Source organism: Rhinolophus ferrumequinum, chromosome 12 (genome assembly GCF_004115265.2).
Source record: "Rhinolophus ferrumequinum isolate MPI-CBG mRhiFer1 chromosome 12, mRhiFer1_v1.p, whole genome shotgun sequence".
Classification (NCBI taxonomy): Eukaryota; Metazoa; Chordata; class Mammalia; order Chiroptera; family Rhinolophidae; genus Rhinolophus; species Rhinolophus ferrumequinum.
Genome location: NC_046295.1, coordinates 56,282,242 through 56,298,993, shown reverse-complemented (window position 1 = coordinate 56,298,993; position 16,752 = coordinate 56,282,242). Strand labels below are relative to the sequence as shown.

General features: G+C 37.3%; 1 protein-coding gene across 1 annotated transcript in view; it reads right to left on the bottom strand.

Moving 5' to 3' along the window:
- The window catches only part of TMEFF1 (transmembrane protein with EGF like and two follistatin like domains 1), a 72,414-nt gene that overhangs the window by 44,654 nt on the left and 11,008 nt on the right, over positions 1 to 16,752 (bottom strand). The window contains exon 2 of the mRNA XM_033123334.1: positions 5,208 to 5,317. Within this exon, the coding sequence (XP_032979225.1) occupies positions 5,208 to 5,317 (110 nt within the window). The remainder of the gene's footprint in view (positions 1 to 5,207; positions 5,318 to 16,752) is intronic.

Below are 16,752 nucleotides of genomic sequence, written 5' to 3'. Positions count from 1 at the left end.
AATAGTAAAGAAACAGAATACAAATGATCGATTATAAAAATAGGGCTGAGAATCTCTAATAGCGAACATTTACTCAAGAGTTTCTATCTGGTAAACACTGGCTACAAATTTAAATGTCCTATCTAATTTAAATATCATAACAATCCTGTGAAGCACATGACTTCGTGCTTAGAGCTAAGGCTCTGAACTAAATGTTGAGTTCAAACCCTGGATCCACCATTCACGTGACTAGGCACTAGCACCAGTGTCATTTCCCCCATCTGTAAAATGATGATTATAACAGTATCTACCTAACAAAGTTGTGATGAGGATTAAATAAGAAAAATTCATCTTTAGCGTTGATATCCGGCCATGGCATATTTTCAATAAACATTAGCTGGTTTGGATATTCCTATGTTCATTTCTGAGTTTTAAGTAATTGCCTGGAGTCATAGCTAAATAAGTGGAAGAGCCACAATTCCTCACAAGTGATGTACTCGAACCACTACACACTCAAGTTATATGGCACTTGGTGGTAATGAGCAGGGAGCTTAAAATAGTCCAGGCGGCATCCCTGAAATTCAACCTAACAAGCACTTACGTAGGAGTGAGCATGAGATGGGACAAGTAGACCTGCTGTTCCTCGGTCAGTCTGTTTCCAGGGGTCTCTCTTAGGAACCTCTCATTATGCTAGGGGAAAATTAAGGGATTGGGGCAATTTTAACAACACGCAACTCCTGATGTAGGCACTGACTCTGACCTAAGGCCTGCCTCCTCTGTGCCGCCACCCTTGCTGGAGGTTAAGAACTCTCCCCTATACCTTCTCTTGAGCTGGAAGAATGTGATTTGAAGTAGTTTAGAAAGGTGCAGCAGTGTTCAGCTCTGGAACCACATCCACTCAAGCATTTACTGTACCTACTGTGTGTATCAGGAACTATGCTGAATACCTAAATAAGAAAAGAATAAGGTTGTACCAGTTAACGTAATGTGTCAATTTGACTGGACCCTGGGGTGACCAGATTAAACATTATTTCTGGATGTGTCTGTGATGCTGCTTTAGGATGAGATTGGCATTTGAATCAGTGAACTGAGTAAGTGTCCTCCCCAGCGTGGGTGGGATCATCCAGTCCACTGAGGGTCTGAATAGAATGAAAAGGTGGAGGAAGGTAGAATTCATTCTTTCTCCTAACTACTGAACTGGAATGTGGGTCTTCTAGTTCTCGGGCCTTCAGCCTCAGATAGAGCTTACTTTATAAACTCACCTGATTCTAAGATCTGCAGACTTGGACTGAAACTACGCCACCAACGTTCCTGGGCCTCCTGCTCACAGACTGGGGGACTTCTCAGCTTCCATAATTAAGTGAACCAATTCCTGAGAGTAAATCAAGCGCGCGTGCGTTCTCTCTTTCTCTCTCTCTCTCTCTCTCTCTCTCTCTCGTGTGTGTATGGATGTGAGCATAAGTATATGTATTATGTATACACACACACACACACACACACACACACACACACACACACACACACACACACACACACACACACCCCTATTGATTCCGTTTCCTCTGGAGAACCCTAACACAAACGTCTAAGAAGAGGGCATGTCACCTAGTGGGAGTAGGCACTGATAAATTCAGGAAGAAAGAGACATAGCCCAGAGAAGTCCAGGTAGAAACATAGGAAGAAAGAAAGAAAACAGGAGAAAAGTTGTAGGCACTCCTCTTTGCATATTACCCAAGTTTTAATGGAAAGATGCAATATTGATCTTTTTACTTCATACAGAATAAAAGTAGCTTTGTTTACATAATGTGGCAAGATACAGCAGCTCTTATTCACAGACTGAAAGAAACAATTTTAGACTTCATTTAAAATCCTGTTATTATTTGTTAAAATGTGTTAAAAATTATATCCCAGGAAGCTTATATTAATACTGAAAGCACACTGAATCATAAGCCAATTTTTTAAAGGAGCTAAAGATCTCGCTAAAGCATCTTCATATGTTTAATGGGCTTATGAGGTCACTGTTCTTAAACTGGCAAGAACCTACGTCTAACTCGAACAGCTTTATAAGCTTATAAGAAAGTAAAGTAATCAAAAGAAGATTCACTCTGCAGCAGGATCAAATCACGCTGGAAGCCCTTGGGCAGTTTGCTCCTACAAGGCAAAGAACTTGTCTTTAAACATTTTTATATCCTCAGCATCTAGCCTTGCAACTAGTAAGCACTGGATAAGCGTCCACGGATCTCAATTCTTCAAACTTTTATTTCCCTTTTCCGCTTTCCCACAAGGGATTCAGACAGAGCATGAGAGGATTTTCTAGCTGTTCAAGTATGTTTAAAAGGTCAAAAAAGCGATTTCTTTATCATCTTAAGAGTTGCAGGGAAAGATTTTCAAAGCATGAAAAACAAAATCATAAAGACAAAAACAGATAAATATGATATGAAAATTTAAAACTTTGTATCAAAAAACAAAAAAATAAAAATGACACCAGGATAAGTTCTTTAAAACACAGAATTCTTTTTTTGTAATGTATATAAACAAAAAAGGAACCACTTCTAAGGTAAACACCATTAAGTGACTTAGTACTTAAAAGAGAAATTAAACACATATATTTTTATAAGATATAAGATACAAATATTTCTTAAAGGAAATACAAGAAATAACAAATATTGCCTCTGAGAAGAGCAACTGGTAGTCTGAAGTGAACACATTTTTTTCATATATATTTTTATATATTGTTCAAGTTGTTTACTATAGGCATAATTACTCTTTTTAAAATATCAAAACAGTATCGACATCATAGATTCTCACGAGTTTATAAATTATATAAACATATAATATATATAAAATGTTTACAACAGTTAATGAATATAAAATGCTTAGCATTGTAAACAATATGTAAGTACTCAAATAATGTATTATATATCCTGTATACATTTACATACACATACATACCCATATACATACATACATCTTTACAAATCAATATAAGGGAAAAAGAAAAATACTCCCAAAACAGGCAAAGAATATGAAGTATTAATTCACAAAAAAGGTAGCCAATAACATATGGAACATTTTCAGTATCTCTGGTAATCAAATGCACATTAAAATTCTTTTTGCCTTTCAGATTTATAGAATGTAAAAGGATTGACAAAATCCACTGTCAACAGGCTGAGGGGAACCAAGCAGTCCAATAAACACGTGCGAATGTTTATCTGCACGTGAGTATCCCACTGACCCAACAATTCCACATCAAGGAATTTAACCTCAGAAAATATAAGACAGGTGGAAGAGGAGAAGAGTCCCAGCCTTCCTGGTACAGGGTGGCTAGAACACTAATAGAAACCCCGCAACCTTTCTGGGTTGTAGAACCAGAGGAAGGAGTTCAGGCCAACCAGGGCCACTGGAGAGTGAGAGAGAAAATCCCAGAAAGGAGAGAGTCAGAGGGGGAGTCCCAGATTCTGTGTATAAACAGACCACATTTCTGGCTGACTTCTGAACCACTCATGGGGCAGACACCAAATAGCCCAGCTAAGGCTAAAATAAATGAACTGATATTTGTGTTGCTGCCACAAAAGGGAAAACAGAATTTGCCATTTGAGTTTAGCCAATTTAACTGTTTCAAAAATGACAATACTGTTCAGAATAAAGTAACAATTCAAACACTCTAAAACATATCTATCATTCACAACGTGTAGGATAATTTCAAAATTACTCAAATACAAAAAAAACACATCCAAAACAGGAAAACACAATCCACTCTAAAATGAAGACTATCAACAAAGATGATCGCTGAGATTTCCCAGATGTTGAAATGAGCAAAGATTTAAAGCAGCACTAATATCTGTGCTTACAGAAAATACGCTTGCAATGAATGAAAAGACAAGAAATTTCAGATGAATAGAAACTATAAATTCTAGAAATAAAATATCTGAAGTTAAAAACTCACTGGATTTATTGACCTAACCTGAAGATAAATCAATAAAAATTATCTAATGCGAAAAACAACATGCAATCTTGGTATATGCGCTTGCACAGTATGCACATCAACACTTTCTTTTAAGGAAAGAAGCCCACTTCAGTTACCATCCCTTGTAAAAGGATTTGGGGCAGGAGGCAGGCAGCCAGACACAACACACTGGCCAGACTACTGCATGAGTAACCGTGTAGGGGTGAGCACACGTTTGGCTAAGCCACGTCAAACGTGGCTATCGTGAATAAATAATGGATTGCAAAGTCCCTTTTGACCATGGAGAACCTCTCTGACTGGACAATAGTATACCAGCTCTCCACTTCTTTTAACGAAAATAAACATGACAGTTTATAGTTTTCAAAGAGGTTTAATATGCAAGCTCTTTTCTGATTTTGATTCTCACTACAATACCGTAAGAAAGAATAGGAAATATTCCTTCTTTTTTCAGATGGATCATACAGGAACTTACCTGAGGTTACAGAGTTACTGGAAATACTGACTCTCCTATACTTTCATCCCTGGTCTGTGTACCCTTTCCTCCCCTTAAAATCCAAATGGTGGGTACAATTAGAACAAGATCACGAACGGGGAAAAAATTCTAGTTCCTTCTTTGTCTCATCCCAAATTCTAAATCAGGAACCATCTTGTGAGCGACACTCTAAAGCCAGACTATACTTCAATCAAACAAAATAAAACACAAAGAAAGAATGGAATGTAGCACATTTTGCTTCTTTTTACTTCTTTATAGACAACAGAATCACAATGAACACAGCAGCACCTGAGAAGCAAAGCTCTTAGTTTGAGGTTCCCCTTTGTAGTCCATCTCTAACCCTGACCTACCCTGAGGCACCAAGTCAGTCATGTTCTTTGGCCTAAAGAGATGAGACAGCAGCAAATAAGAATGGAAGGGAAAGAGCCTAGAAAGAGAAGGAAAGTGTCAGCATTTTAAGTAAGAGACTCCACTGCAACCTGTACTTTATTTCCTTTCAATGACAATTATACCATATATTTGAATAGAACTGTAATACTTTTTCAAAGCATGTTCACATCTATTATTGCCAGTCTGTCCTCTTAGTTCAAGCAAAGCAGCATAGAATGTACAAATAATAGCACTTTACCTGACAAAACAAGAATCCGTGGGCTGTGAACCCAACTTCCTTGTGGGATTCAAGATCTTTTAAGGTTTTTAATTTAAAGAATGCAGAACTATAAAATATGAGAAATGTAAAAATTTTCAAAATAGGTTGGGTTTTCTCACCTGAAACTGACATGCACATTTCAAACCATCTCCATCTTCTTTACATACGCCTCCATATTTACATGATGATTCATCACAAATTCTTACATCAGACTCCCTCACATTTAATTCTGTAAAAGAGGAAAAGTAGTTTCATATATATATTTGTCTTTTTGTATCCAAATATACAAATATAAATAAATGGGGAAAAAATCCCTGAAATATGTTAAGCATCTCATCCACAAGTATAATAAGACATAAGATACAAAACGCGAGTTCTATAAAACACAAAATGTTCAGGATTTCCCAATGAGACTATGCCTATAAGTAACCCAAACCAAAATAAAACTCAAAATATCAGGATTTCACATTTCTAAAAGGTAAATCTACAAATTTTTTCTATTTTGGTCTCCTAAGATCTTAAGATAATCTCCTTACTATTGTTTTACTTAATATTTTAGATTATTTTTCTAGTGATTGCTACTAATTTTAAAGATAACAAATAAGAATAACTACACAATGTATACAAATATTAATCATTACGTTGCACACCTGAAACTAACAGAATGTTATATGTCAATTAAACTTCAATTAAAAAAAGAAAGAAAAAGCAAGTCACATCCAGAATGATGTCATTTATACAAAGCTCAAAACCATGAAAAACCAAATATTTAAAGGGTACTATTTTGTTTCTATAAAATAGTACATGATAAAAAATTTTAAGCACTTTCAGTTATCATTTCAGAAGTAAAAAATGATTTTTTTGTAAAAGGAAAACGAATAACTAAAGGGAATTTTAATTCTTTTGGTACCCAGAATAAATTTTAAGTGATCGTTATTCACTCCAGACAAATAAACTCTTTTAATTACAAAAGAATTATAAAGTGAACCCGAATTTCATACAGTATATATGTGTGTGTGTATACGTGTGTGTGCATACACACACGTATACACACACACACACATATGGAGCATGTACGTGCACAAAATTAAAGAGATTCAAAATCTTAGCAGACTTAAAAATTTTTAATGACTGATTTGATTTTACCCCAGGAAGCAGAGCCAATCAACAGCACTAGCATTCTGTGGTCATTTCTGCTCCTGCTCCAAGACTGTCAGTCTTGCTCTGGAAGCATCAAATTAAGTTTTCTAGGAAACCTAAGAAATTGTTTTAAGGTATCGCTAAGTAAAGCTGCCAATCACATGGGATTGGGTGAAAAACACGACAAAGCAATTTCCATATCTTCGTATGGAAAATGGGAGTGACAACAAAAAGTGCCTTTATGCAAAGAAATAATTGTTTACAAAACCCATCCCAGTGTAGTAGTAAACACATGAGTCTGGGCACAGAGAGGCCTAAGTTAGCTTCTGACTGCTACTCAATAACTGAGCGATTTGGGGAAGAGCACAAGGTCTCCTGCAGCTCTAGTCAAGGTGAGGTCTTGGCAAGCAGATCTCAGAGAGCACTTCTTCAGCAATCCCTCATCCCAGGTTATCTACCACTTCCAGATTTCAAAGCAGGATTCCTCGGTGGCCTGAGTCAAGGAAGTTCTATATCTAGTGACATCTGTCCTAGTGACATTTCATTGCTTCTCTTTGTCCCATCTGTACTCAATGCTCTGCAATGGTGTCTTGGGTCTCCCATGCTTAGCTGACCCTTCTAGGAGCTGGCTGTCAAGTAGCTAAATACCCAAGGCATTGACAGTCAACAGTACCGAACACTGCATGAAGGTAGGTATATGTCTATATAACTATAGGTTACAAAAATTTTTTCTCCTTTTTTCTTAAATGGATCTCAGGTACACAGAATTGGATTACTCTAAAGTTTAAGCATACGTGGGAAAAAATAAATAAAGACATGAGCAGAAACATAAAATAACAGGAAACTAATATGCCTGCTTTGTTGTTCTCACAAACTTTTCCAGGCACAGATGACCATCTTCCAATTCCTTTCACCTTGGCTATGTACGGTTTATGCTCTTAGTTCTCCTCATCTCCCAATTTTTGCTGTCATCTCTTTCCCCCTTGACTACTTGAATAAGCTCTTAAAGCTCAATCCTAAGTGTGGGGTTTGCTTGTTTTCTATCTACTCACAGTCCTACTGGGAACTTGCATGAGGTCCGGTTCCAATTACTGTCTAATGTACATCTTGAAACTCAAGGAAGATTAACTAAATGTTAATAAAGAACCTCTCTGGAAAAGAAGTTAAGAATGTATAATACCTTTGCTCAACTATAGGCTTAACCAATTTTAGGGCCACAGAAATAGTAAGAATTGCACAATTTCAGAAATAAAATTTAGTGCATTTCTCTGTTTTCTTTTTTTGTATCCTTAAAGTTCACACCGGGTTCCAATACAACCAGACATATAAAGCAAGAATAAGTAAAGTTTTCATTTTGTCTGTGGATCAACATCATGCTCTGAGTTACAACTTGCTATCCTGGCTTGAGATTCTTGAAATTGTAATGTTTTACTTGGTTATGTTTTAAAAATACAATGGGATTCGATCTAGAACGTAAACTATCCCTGCCACTAAGATTCACACATGGCTGGAGACCTAGGACTGTTCAAGTATCTGTTTGCACGAGGGACTAAGGAACATTTGAGGAGAAAACTTGTCCTTACTAAGGTGAGGCAGAAAAGCCTGGCCCAATAAGCAAAGCCTTGGACAGGAGGCGTCCCCCAAACAGGGAGTGGTTGTCCATCACTTAGGCTGCTCCCACAGCCCAGCCCCAAAGGCCCATCATGACAGAGACAGGGGCTACAAGGAAACTCAAGAATGGCTTTCACAAAGCTCTGAAGCAACAAGACATAAAGAGCTCTGTTTTGATGCCCACATAAGAAGATATACTAACGGGGGCGAAAGGGGCTGGGACACCTCAATAGCCCCAGCATATCAGCAACACACCTGGCAGGACAGAAAAAGGCCAAGGAGATAGTAGTAACAGGCACTGAGGTACCTGATATCTAGGGGGAGGTACCACTAAGCAACGGCAGAGGCAGCAAGCATCACAATTAGAAAAAGACATGCCATGGGGCAGCGGCCAGGATACACGAGTAAGCCGACATGAAACACCCTTTGGGGAATCCAAGAATAACCTGGAGGTAAGGGGAGGCATTCTGGGGGAGCTAGAGGTCCTACACTGACAGGAAAGAGTAAAAGTCATGAAATTCTGATTACACTGATTATTAGTCATGCTTTCCTTTATGCACATCTTGCTATCAAATCCATGTTATTTGCATGTGTGTTAATATGTTAAATGTGATTATTTAGTTGATCAGAAGTAATTAAGTATCTACTATGTATCTAATCTTATGCTAAGAATTTGGGATACACAAAAAAATACACAAGAAGGAGCTTATGATCTTGCTAACATATGGAACAACTAGCGATGAATTCAATAGTCTATAATTAAGAGAAGAATTGTGTTGTACAGGCTATGATTGCTCTAGGAATTTCAAGAAGGAGATAAAAATAGATTTGAAGCACAGGGTGCTGTGTCAAAAATGGCAAAACTTGCATTGACCTTGAAAACTTAGTAAGACCTTTTCTGATTATAAAATTAATATAGGATCGTTATACAGAATTTAGAAAAGACATTTAAAAATAATGTTTTAATTGCCCATAACATGTGAGTTATATCAAAATCAAGAGAAAAAAAGAGAATGTTCTTACCTAGGAAAACAGTACTAGTGAAAGTAGAGACATGCGTCATTTACTAGCACACATAAATATTAGTATCACTGATTCCCAAATCATATTCCTCAGGGAAACCTGGTGTCCTAGACTAGAGCGTACCTTCATTAAAATAAAATAAGAATTTCAGGTCGGCCCAGTGGCTCGGGCAGTTAGAGCTCCATGCTCTTAACTCCAAAGGCTGCCGGTTCAATTCCCACATGGGCCAGCGGGCTCTCAACCACAAGGTTGCCAGTTCAATTCCTCGAGTCCTGCAAGGAATGGTGGGCTCCGCCCCCTACAACTAGGACTGAACACGGCACCTTGAGCTGAGCTGCCTCCCCGATGGCTCAGTTGGTTGGAGCGCGTCCTCTCAACCACAAGGTTGCCAGTTCGATTCCTCGACTCCCGCAAGGGATGGTGGGCTCTGCCCCCTGCAACTAAAATTGAACAAGGCACCTTGAGCTGAGCTGCTGCTGAGCTCCCGGATGGCTCAGTTGGTTGGAGCGCATCCTCTCAACCACAAGGTTGCCGGTTCGATTCCTCGACTCCCACAAGGGATGTGGGCTGCGCCCCCTGCAACTAGCAACTAGCAACGGCAACTGGACCTGGAGCTGAGCTCCGCCCTCCACAACTAAGACTGAAAGGACAACAACTTGACTTGGAAAAAAGTCCTGGAAGTACACACTGTTCCCCAATAAAGTCCTGTTCCCCTTCCCCAATTAAAAAACAAAAAATCTTTAAAAAAAAAAAAATCTTAAAAAAAAAAAAAAGGAATTTCACTTTCTCATTTGCCATGGAAAAAAAGTCAGTGGAAAGAATTTTATAAAATTAAGAGTTTTCTTCACTTCCATTTCTTAAACTTTCAATATCTGAGATTAGTTCCTTGCCAACTATCAACAAAACTGTTCAACAAATGTGAAACAATATTGATAGAAAAATTCCAACAGTGTTTTATAAGAACACATGATCATGAATGTCACAAGCTAATGAATGTATATTTTTAAATGTTTTGTTATTGTGCTAGTCACTGCTGATTGCCTACTTTAAATCTATTCTCCCCTTCTTAGTAAATAAGGAAACCACAATTTTGTTCAGGGAGACAAGGTACTCAGCTAAATAATCTGTATTTCCCTAACTCCCTCACTTCATGCCACAGTTCATATATAAGCACTATCCCTTCCTCCTTCATTCTTCATTTCTTTTTCCTGCTTGGAGAATAAACCTGTGCCCAAGGTTATAGCAGCTATCTTATATGCATGAAGATGACCGCTACAACTACAAGCTAAGCTGGTAGACCACACTTACAAGAGACTTATTTCAGATCGAAAGATACACACAGACTGAAAGTAAAGGAATGGGAAAAGATATTTCATGAAAGTAGAAATTTAAAAAAGCTGGGGTAGCAATACTTATACCAGATAAAATACGTTATAGCAAGAGACAAAAAGGACCCAGCAATTCCATTTCCAGGTACTTATCCAAAGAAACCCAAAACACTAATTTGAAAAGATGTATGCATCCAGATGTTCATGGCAGCATTATTTACAATAACCAAGACATGGAAGCAACCTAAGTGCCCATCAACTGATGAATGGATAAAGAAGTGCTACATATATACAATGGAATATTAGCCATAAAAAAGAATGGAATCTTATCGTCTGCTACAAATGAACGGACCTAGAGGGTATGCTAAGTGAAATAAGTCAGACAAAGAAAGACAAATACCATATAACTTCACTTATTTGTGGAAGCTAAAAAACAAAATGAACAAACAAAACCAAAACAAACTCATAGATACAGAGAATGTTTTGATGGTTGACAGATGGGAGGGGGTTTGGGGGGGGATGGATGAAAAAAGGGGAGGAATTAAGAAGTAAAAACTGGTAGTTGCAAAATAGTCATGGGGACGTAAAGTAAAGCATAGGGAATATAGACAATAATGTAATAACTATTTATGGCGTCAAATGGATACTAGATTTGCCAGGGTGATCACTTTGTAAGTTTTATAAATATCTAATCATTATGTTGTACACCTGAAATTAATATAATATTGTATGTCAACTGTAATTGAAAAATAAAAAAATTATGAAGATAAATAAAGATAAAAAGATAAATAAAAATAAAGATGGTAGACCTAAAAGACAGAAGCAAGAATGTGGAAAGAAAAATTATGGAATCACCACACCTACCCTGGATTTCATCCTTCCAGACTTACTGTTATAATAAACAAATATATAAATGAAGCCCTTATCATTTAAGCCACTATTAGGTCATTGATAAATGTGATTAAATAACAAGCCTGATATAATGATTCCATGTAAATTTGAGATAAGTATTTCTGAGCAACAATTTTGTGCGACATCCCAGCCCACATGATAAAATGAATTTCTCAAGAGCCTGGTGCTCTGACTCTTTACAAATTTAAGAACCACTACCTTACCTCAAATTCAGTATAGAAGAAATTCTATTTGGGATCATCTTCTGAATGTTATTTCTTTTCAAGTATTCTGTACAGTATCAGGTATCAAGAGGGTACTCTACTACCTGTCAATAATGATGATTACACACCTGCTTTCCTGAGCCCAAGATAGAAATTCAGCAAAATGGACAAGCCATTACTGAGGCCCTCAAAAATCAATTTTCCAAATAGAAATATTTTACACAAAAAAGCACTCAAAACAAAAAATATTTTGCTCTGGTTGTAAATCTGCCCATTATACAGTTTTCTAAATATAAAACTTGTCTTAATTTTCATTAACATTTCAAAGCTGAGAAACAATACACACTAGGGGAAGGAACCCTACTTACTATGAACCTGAGATGCCAAAATTCCCACCTTTTGGCAGCACTAACTAGGTTCAGGCTGCAGTTCAAAATAAGACCCATTAGCCCTCCAGACTGATAAGAAACCTTTCCATTAAACAGAAGGTAGTTCTGAGGATCTTATGACTTTGCTAACATTTATGGAGAGCCAACAGTGAACAAACTTTGCAAAATGTTAAGATAGGATTCAGGGCTTCTCAATCTCGGCACTGCTGCAATTTTGGGTTAGATAATTCTTTGTTGTAGAGTGCTCCCCTGTGCACTAGAGGATGTTTAGCAACATCCCTGGCCTCTACCCACTAGATGCCAGTAGGACCACCCCAGCTGTAACAACCGTGTATGTCTTCAGATATTACCAAATGTCCTGGGGGGGGCAAGATCACCCCCCGTTGAGAACCACTATAAAAGGTGAACCAAAGGCTTTACATTTATGGTAGTTCTCTCACATTATCACTAAAGAGAAAATGAGTCAAATAAGCAGTAGTCTCGAAGATCTCACTGCACATTACTACAGCCATTTTTCATTTCAACAAAGGGACCTAAATACGATGAGGTGTGATCAAAAAATGATCAAAAACTACAGTGAATGCTAATGCCCAGTGCCATCCAACAGAAAGGCAGGAAAGGCAGGGAAGTGGCACGTCGAACCGTAGCAACAGTGTGTAACAAGTTTCAACTTGTTTGGTGCAGTCAGTCAGGTGCGAGCTAACACTGAGAGAAGTTGCGTTTTAAAGTGTGCCGTAAATCATCCTCCATCATGACAACTCTCCCTGTCACATATCACTTCTGGTATATGGCAATTTTTGTCAAATAAAAACATTACGGTGTGTCCTCATCCACCATATTCACCGGATCTGGCACCATGAGACTTCTGAATCTTCGCCAAACTCAAAATGATTCCACACATTGAGGCAGCCACGACAGCACAACTAAAGACACTCACGAAAGAGGACTTCCAGACCTGCTTCAGAAAGTGGCAAGAACGATGGGATAAGTGTGTTCAAAGTGAGGGGGAGTATTTTGAGGGGGATTAATAGCAATGTGTCTTTTACTGTAATAAATTTTTTTTTATTTAAACATTCAGCGTATTGTTTGATCACTTCTTCTCTTTGGCTCCAAGTTTATGTCAAGTCCTGGCTCAGAGTGGGTGCCCCTCCTTTAATAATGCCTTAACCTCCAGCAATCCTGGCTTCTTCCCCCTTCCTATCAAAACTCTTCTTCAAGGTCAATATGTCCTCTATTCTATAGATTCCATAGTTTTTTTCTTATTCTTCCAACTATTCTTGACTCTTCTACAGCAGTTGATACTCCTGGCCTCTCCTGCCAACCTAATAATCTTGAGTATCCCCCAACTCTGACCAGTTCTCATTTACTCACTCTTTTTTTCCTTCTACTGTCTAGTCCATGTCCACAAACACCCTTAGAACTTATCTCCAACTTAATTGACTCTCCAGATTAACCAGTGTGCTATTCTCTGTAAAACACACAAACCAATGTCCATGGTACAATGAGTCCTCAAGGCTACTCTCTACCTCAAGGTCACTCTCTAGAACAGTCTTGAATATTTTAGCTCCAACCAGGGGTGTTGCTCTTGCACTTCAAGAGTCAGTTATAGATGTAATTTAGCCTATGTATGTCAACTGTATTTGTTATTGTAAGTATGTGGTGTCGACATTTCATAAAAGTGAAAATAAATTGTTACTATGAAAACAAAATTGAATGCTATGAAAAGATTTAAGAAAGGCAAGTTGCTTTTAAAAAATCGCTGCTGCATTAGGTAAGAAAAATCTAGAATTCTGCAACCACAAGTCTTTCATTTCCTTTTTGAAGAGCTTAAAACTGGAGTTTGTAATCAATGTATTAGGAATGTGGTTTATTCAAAAAAAGAGTAAATTCTCAAAGAAAAATTCTGGGCCTTCATCAAAATGCTGTTTAATAAATTTATATGTATTTACATTAAAATGCTAAATGCACTTATGAATCATTTTTGTGGCTCCTACTTTAAATAACTTTCCTGAGTAACCAACTAGCTACCAGAATCTTAAGGCACCAAGATAAGGGGGCTCCTACTATACATAAAAGCATTCTGCTCTCGCCATCCCCTTGTGTCATCACGTCTTATTTCTTCTCTCTCAGCAGTTTCATCCACTCCCACCACTTACCAACATGTGGAAATCTTTAGTTCCTCTCTAGGTGATTTCTTGACTCCCCATAGGACATGTTCAAATTTTTTACCTTGTTCTTAAGACTAACCCAATGTCAAAGAGTTTATACTCATTGTCTAGAGGTTAATAGTATTTGGGAAAACTTTCCCTTTTTTAGAAAAGCACACCAATCCAATCTGACAGGATCCCACCCCCCATAGTTGGTTTCACTCCCAAAACAAGCCCCGCTTGTTCCTGATTCTGCATCCAAATGTCTATGAGACAGTTCCACAATCTCTATATACACTGAAAACACATTTAAAATATTTAAACGTGTAATATCTCCCACACCAGGAAATGGTGTGGTACAGCCATGGAATATTATACAGCTATTTAAAAGGTTGTGTATATTTTATGTGGCAATATGGTAATATGCTGATGAATGTCAAGTCAAAAAGTAGAAGACAAAACTTAACACATTCACTAGGATTGTGTATAAAATACACATATAGGAAAATTCAGCCAAGAAAAAAAACAAAAATGGTAACGGGGACTGCGTTTACACCAATTGAACAATGGATGATTTCTTCCTCTATTCTATACGGTTATATTTAATGGGGGAGAAAAAACTCAATGTGATTTCTAACACAACCCCAGAGACAGTTTGCTATATAACGGACAGAGCATTAGCTTGGGGGTCAATCAGTGCCAGGTTCACATGCTAGTTCTTCACCTTTTAGAATAGTAACACCTTCCCTAGATATTGTAATGATTAGATATGTAAAAAGCAACAGTGCCTAGAACAAGTGGGTATACGGCCAAGATTCATTTCTTTTCTTTCCCCAGACTAATCTGAGGGACACCTTTCATGACACAAACCACTGAAAAGACATTTCAGGATAAAATCAAATGATGGATTTAGTATGTAAATGTTGACTTCAGTTCCAGCAAATGAGATGAATAGAAATTAAATTCTCTTCAACTTGTTTACTAAAGTAACCATATTACATTAGTTATCTTCCACTATAAAGATCGGGGGCGGGAATAAACTGTACTCAATATTTCATGATACAAAACCAAAAGCAGTTTACGTTAACATTAAAAAGCACCAACAACAGAGATGACTAAAACATCTCTTAAGATACATTTAACGACAGAAATTTCACATATGCCACACACTTATCTGACTCCAATATTCTTCATCCCATTCTACATGCTACTGCTAAGCTAACCCTTGGTAAATACCACTTTGATGGTGTCACTCATCCACCCCCATACCTACCGTCATTCCCTGCCACCTACTTCAGTTCTAACTGCCTGTTGTCAGGACACTCAGCCAAGGTGATGGGGAGGACAACCTACTGCGGGATCAGAAAGGAAAAAAAACCCAGCTCCCCAGTTCGGTATTAAAGGTACTCAGGCTCTTTCTAGCCCAATGCAGTCCTAACCAAAGGTCTTGCGCTGCGATACTACTATCTCCCTTACCCCTATTTCTGACTAGCTTGGAAAACCGGTGTGTTTCCTTCTCACAGATCCATAAGCTAAATTTGTTATACTGCAATTATTGAAAAGAATGATGAAGAATCTCCACATTTCCTGACATGAGACACAGTTTTTTGAAAAGACATATTTTCAAAAATGTATAACAAAACTTATTTTTCAATGCCTGTTAAAAAAAAAATGGAAGTTTGAGTTTTATCAAAATATGAACCAAAGTTATCTCTTGGTAGAATTTAAACTTTCTTCTTTAATTCTGTATTTTTTATGAACTGTTTGAGTTTTACAATGAACTTGTGAGACTTTTAAAATCAGATAAAATAATTACATACTACACATGTAAGAATCTCACAAAAGGCCACATACTGTCTGAATTCACTCATATAAAATGTCCAGAGTAGGTAAATCCATAAAGATATAAAATCACTATGTGGTTGCCAAGAGACAGGGGCAGAGGAGGATTGGGACTGACTGTAAATAGGTATGAAAATTTTAGGGGGGGATAATGAAAATGTTCTATAATTAGACAGTAGAGAGTGGTGATGCTTGCACAACATACTGAATAAATTAAAAACCACTGAATTACTTTGAAATATACTTACCGTGTTTCCCCGAAAATAAGACCAAGTTTTACATTAATTTTTGCTCCAAAATTTGCATTGGGGCGTATTTTCAGGGGATGTATTCTTTTTTTTTCCTTCTTTTTTTTAATTTATTGGGGGTGACAATTGTTAGTAAAATTACATAGATTTCAGGTGTACAATTCTGTATTACATCATCTATAAATCCCATTGTGTGTTCACCACCCGGCGTCAGTTCTAAGAATGTATTCTTTTTCCATGTACAACAATCTACAATTATTCAAACACAGTCATGTCACGTTCTTCTGGAATATCGTTATAACATACTAAATGCGTCCATCGGGCTGACGATCTTAACTGGGGCTTATTTTCGGGGTAAGTCTTATTTTCGGGGAAACATGGTAAAATGGTAAATTTTATGTTATATGAGTGATATCTCATTAAATAAAAAAAAAATTTTTTAATCTGATAAACCATATTTGATTTGATTTTGAAAAAACTGAACAAGCACTATAACTTGGTGTTTAAGTGACAGACCCTAGAACCAGACTACCTAGATCAGTACCCTGGCTCTCATCAGCAAAGTGACCTTAGTATTTACCACTCTGTGCCTCCATTCCTTCATCTATAAAATGGAGATAATAATAGTACCTATCTCATAATATTGACAGAGGATTAAATAAAGATATGGAAAACACTCAGAGTAGTCCATGATACATAAGTGCTATATTAAGAGTTGGCTATTATTATTTTTTTTTTTTTTTATTAAGACCAGTGCTGCTGAAGGTGTGGAAAAATTAGCACTCAAACCATCTGTGAGAGTATAAATTGACGGGGACTCT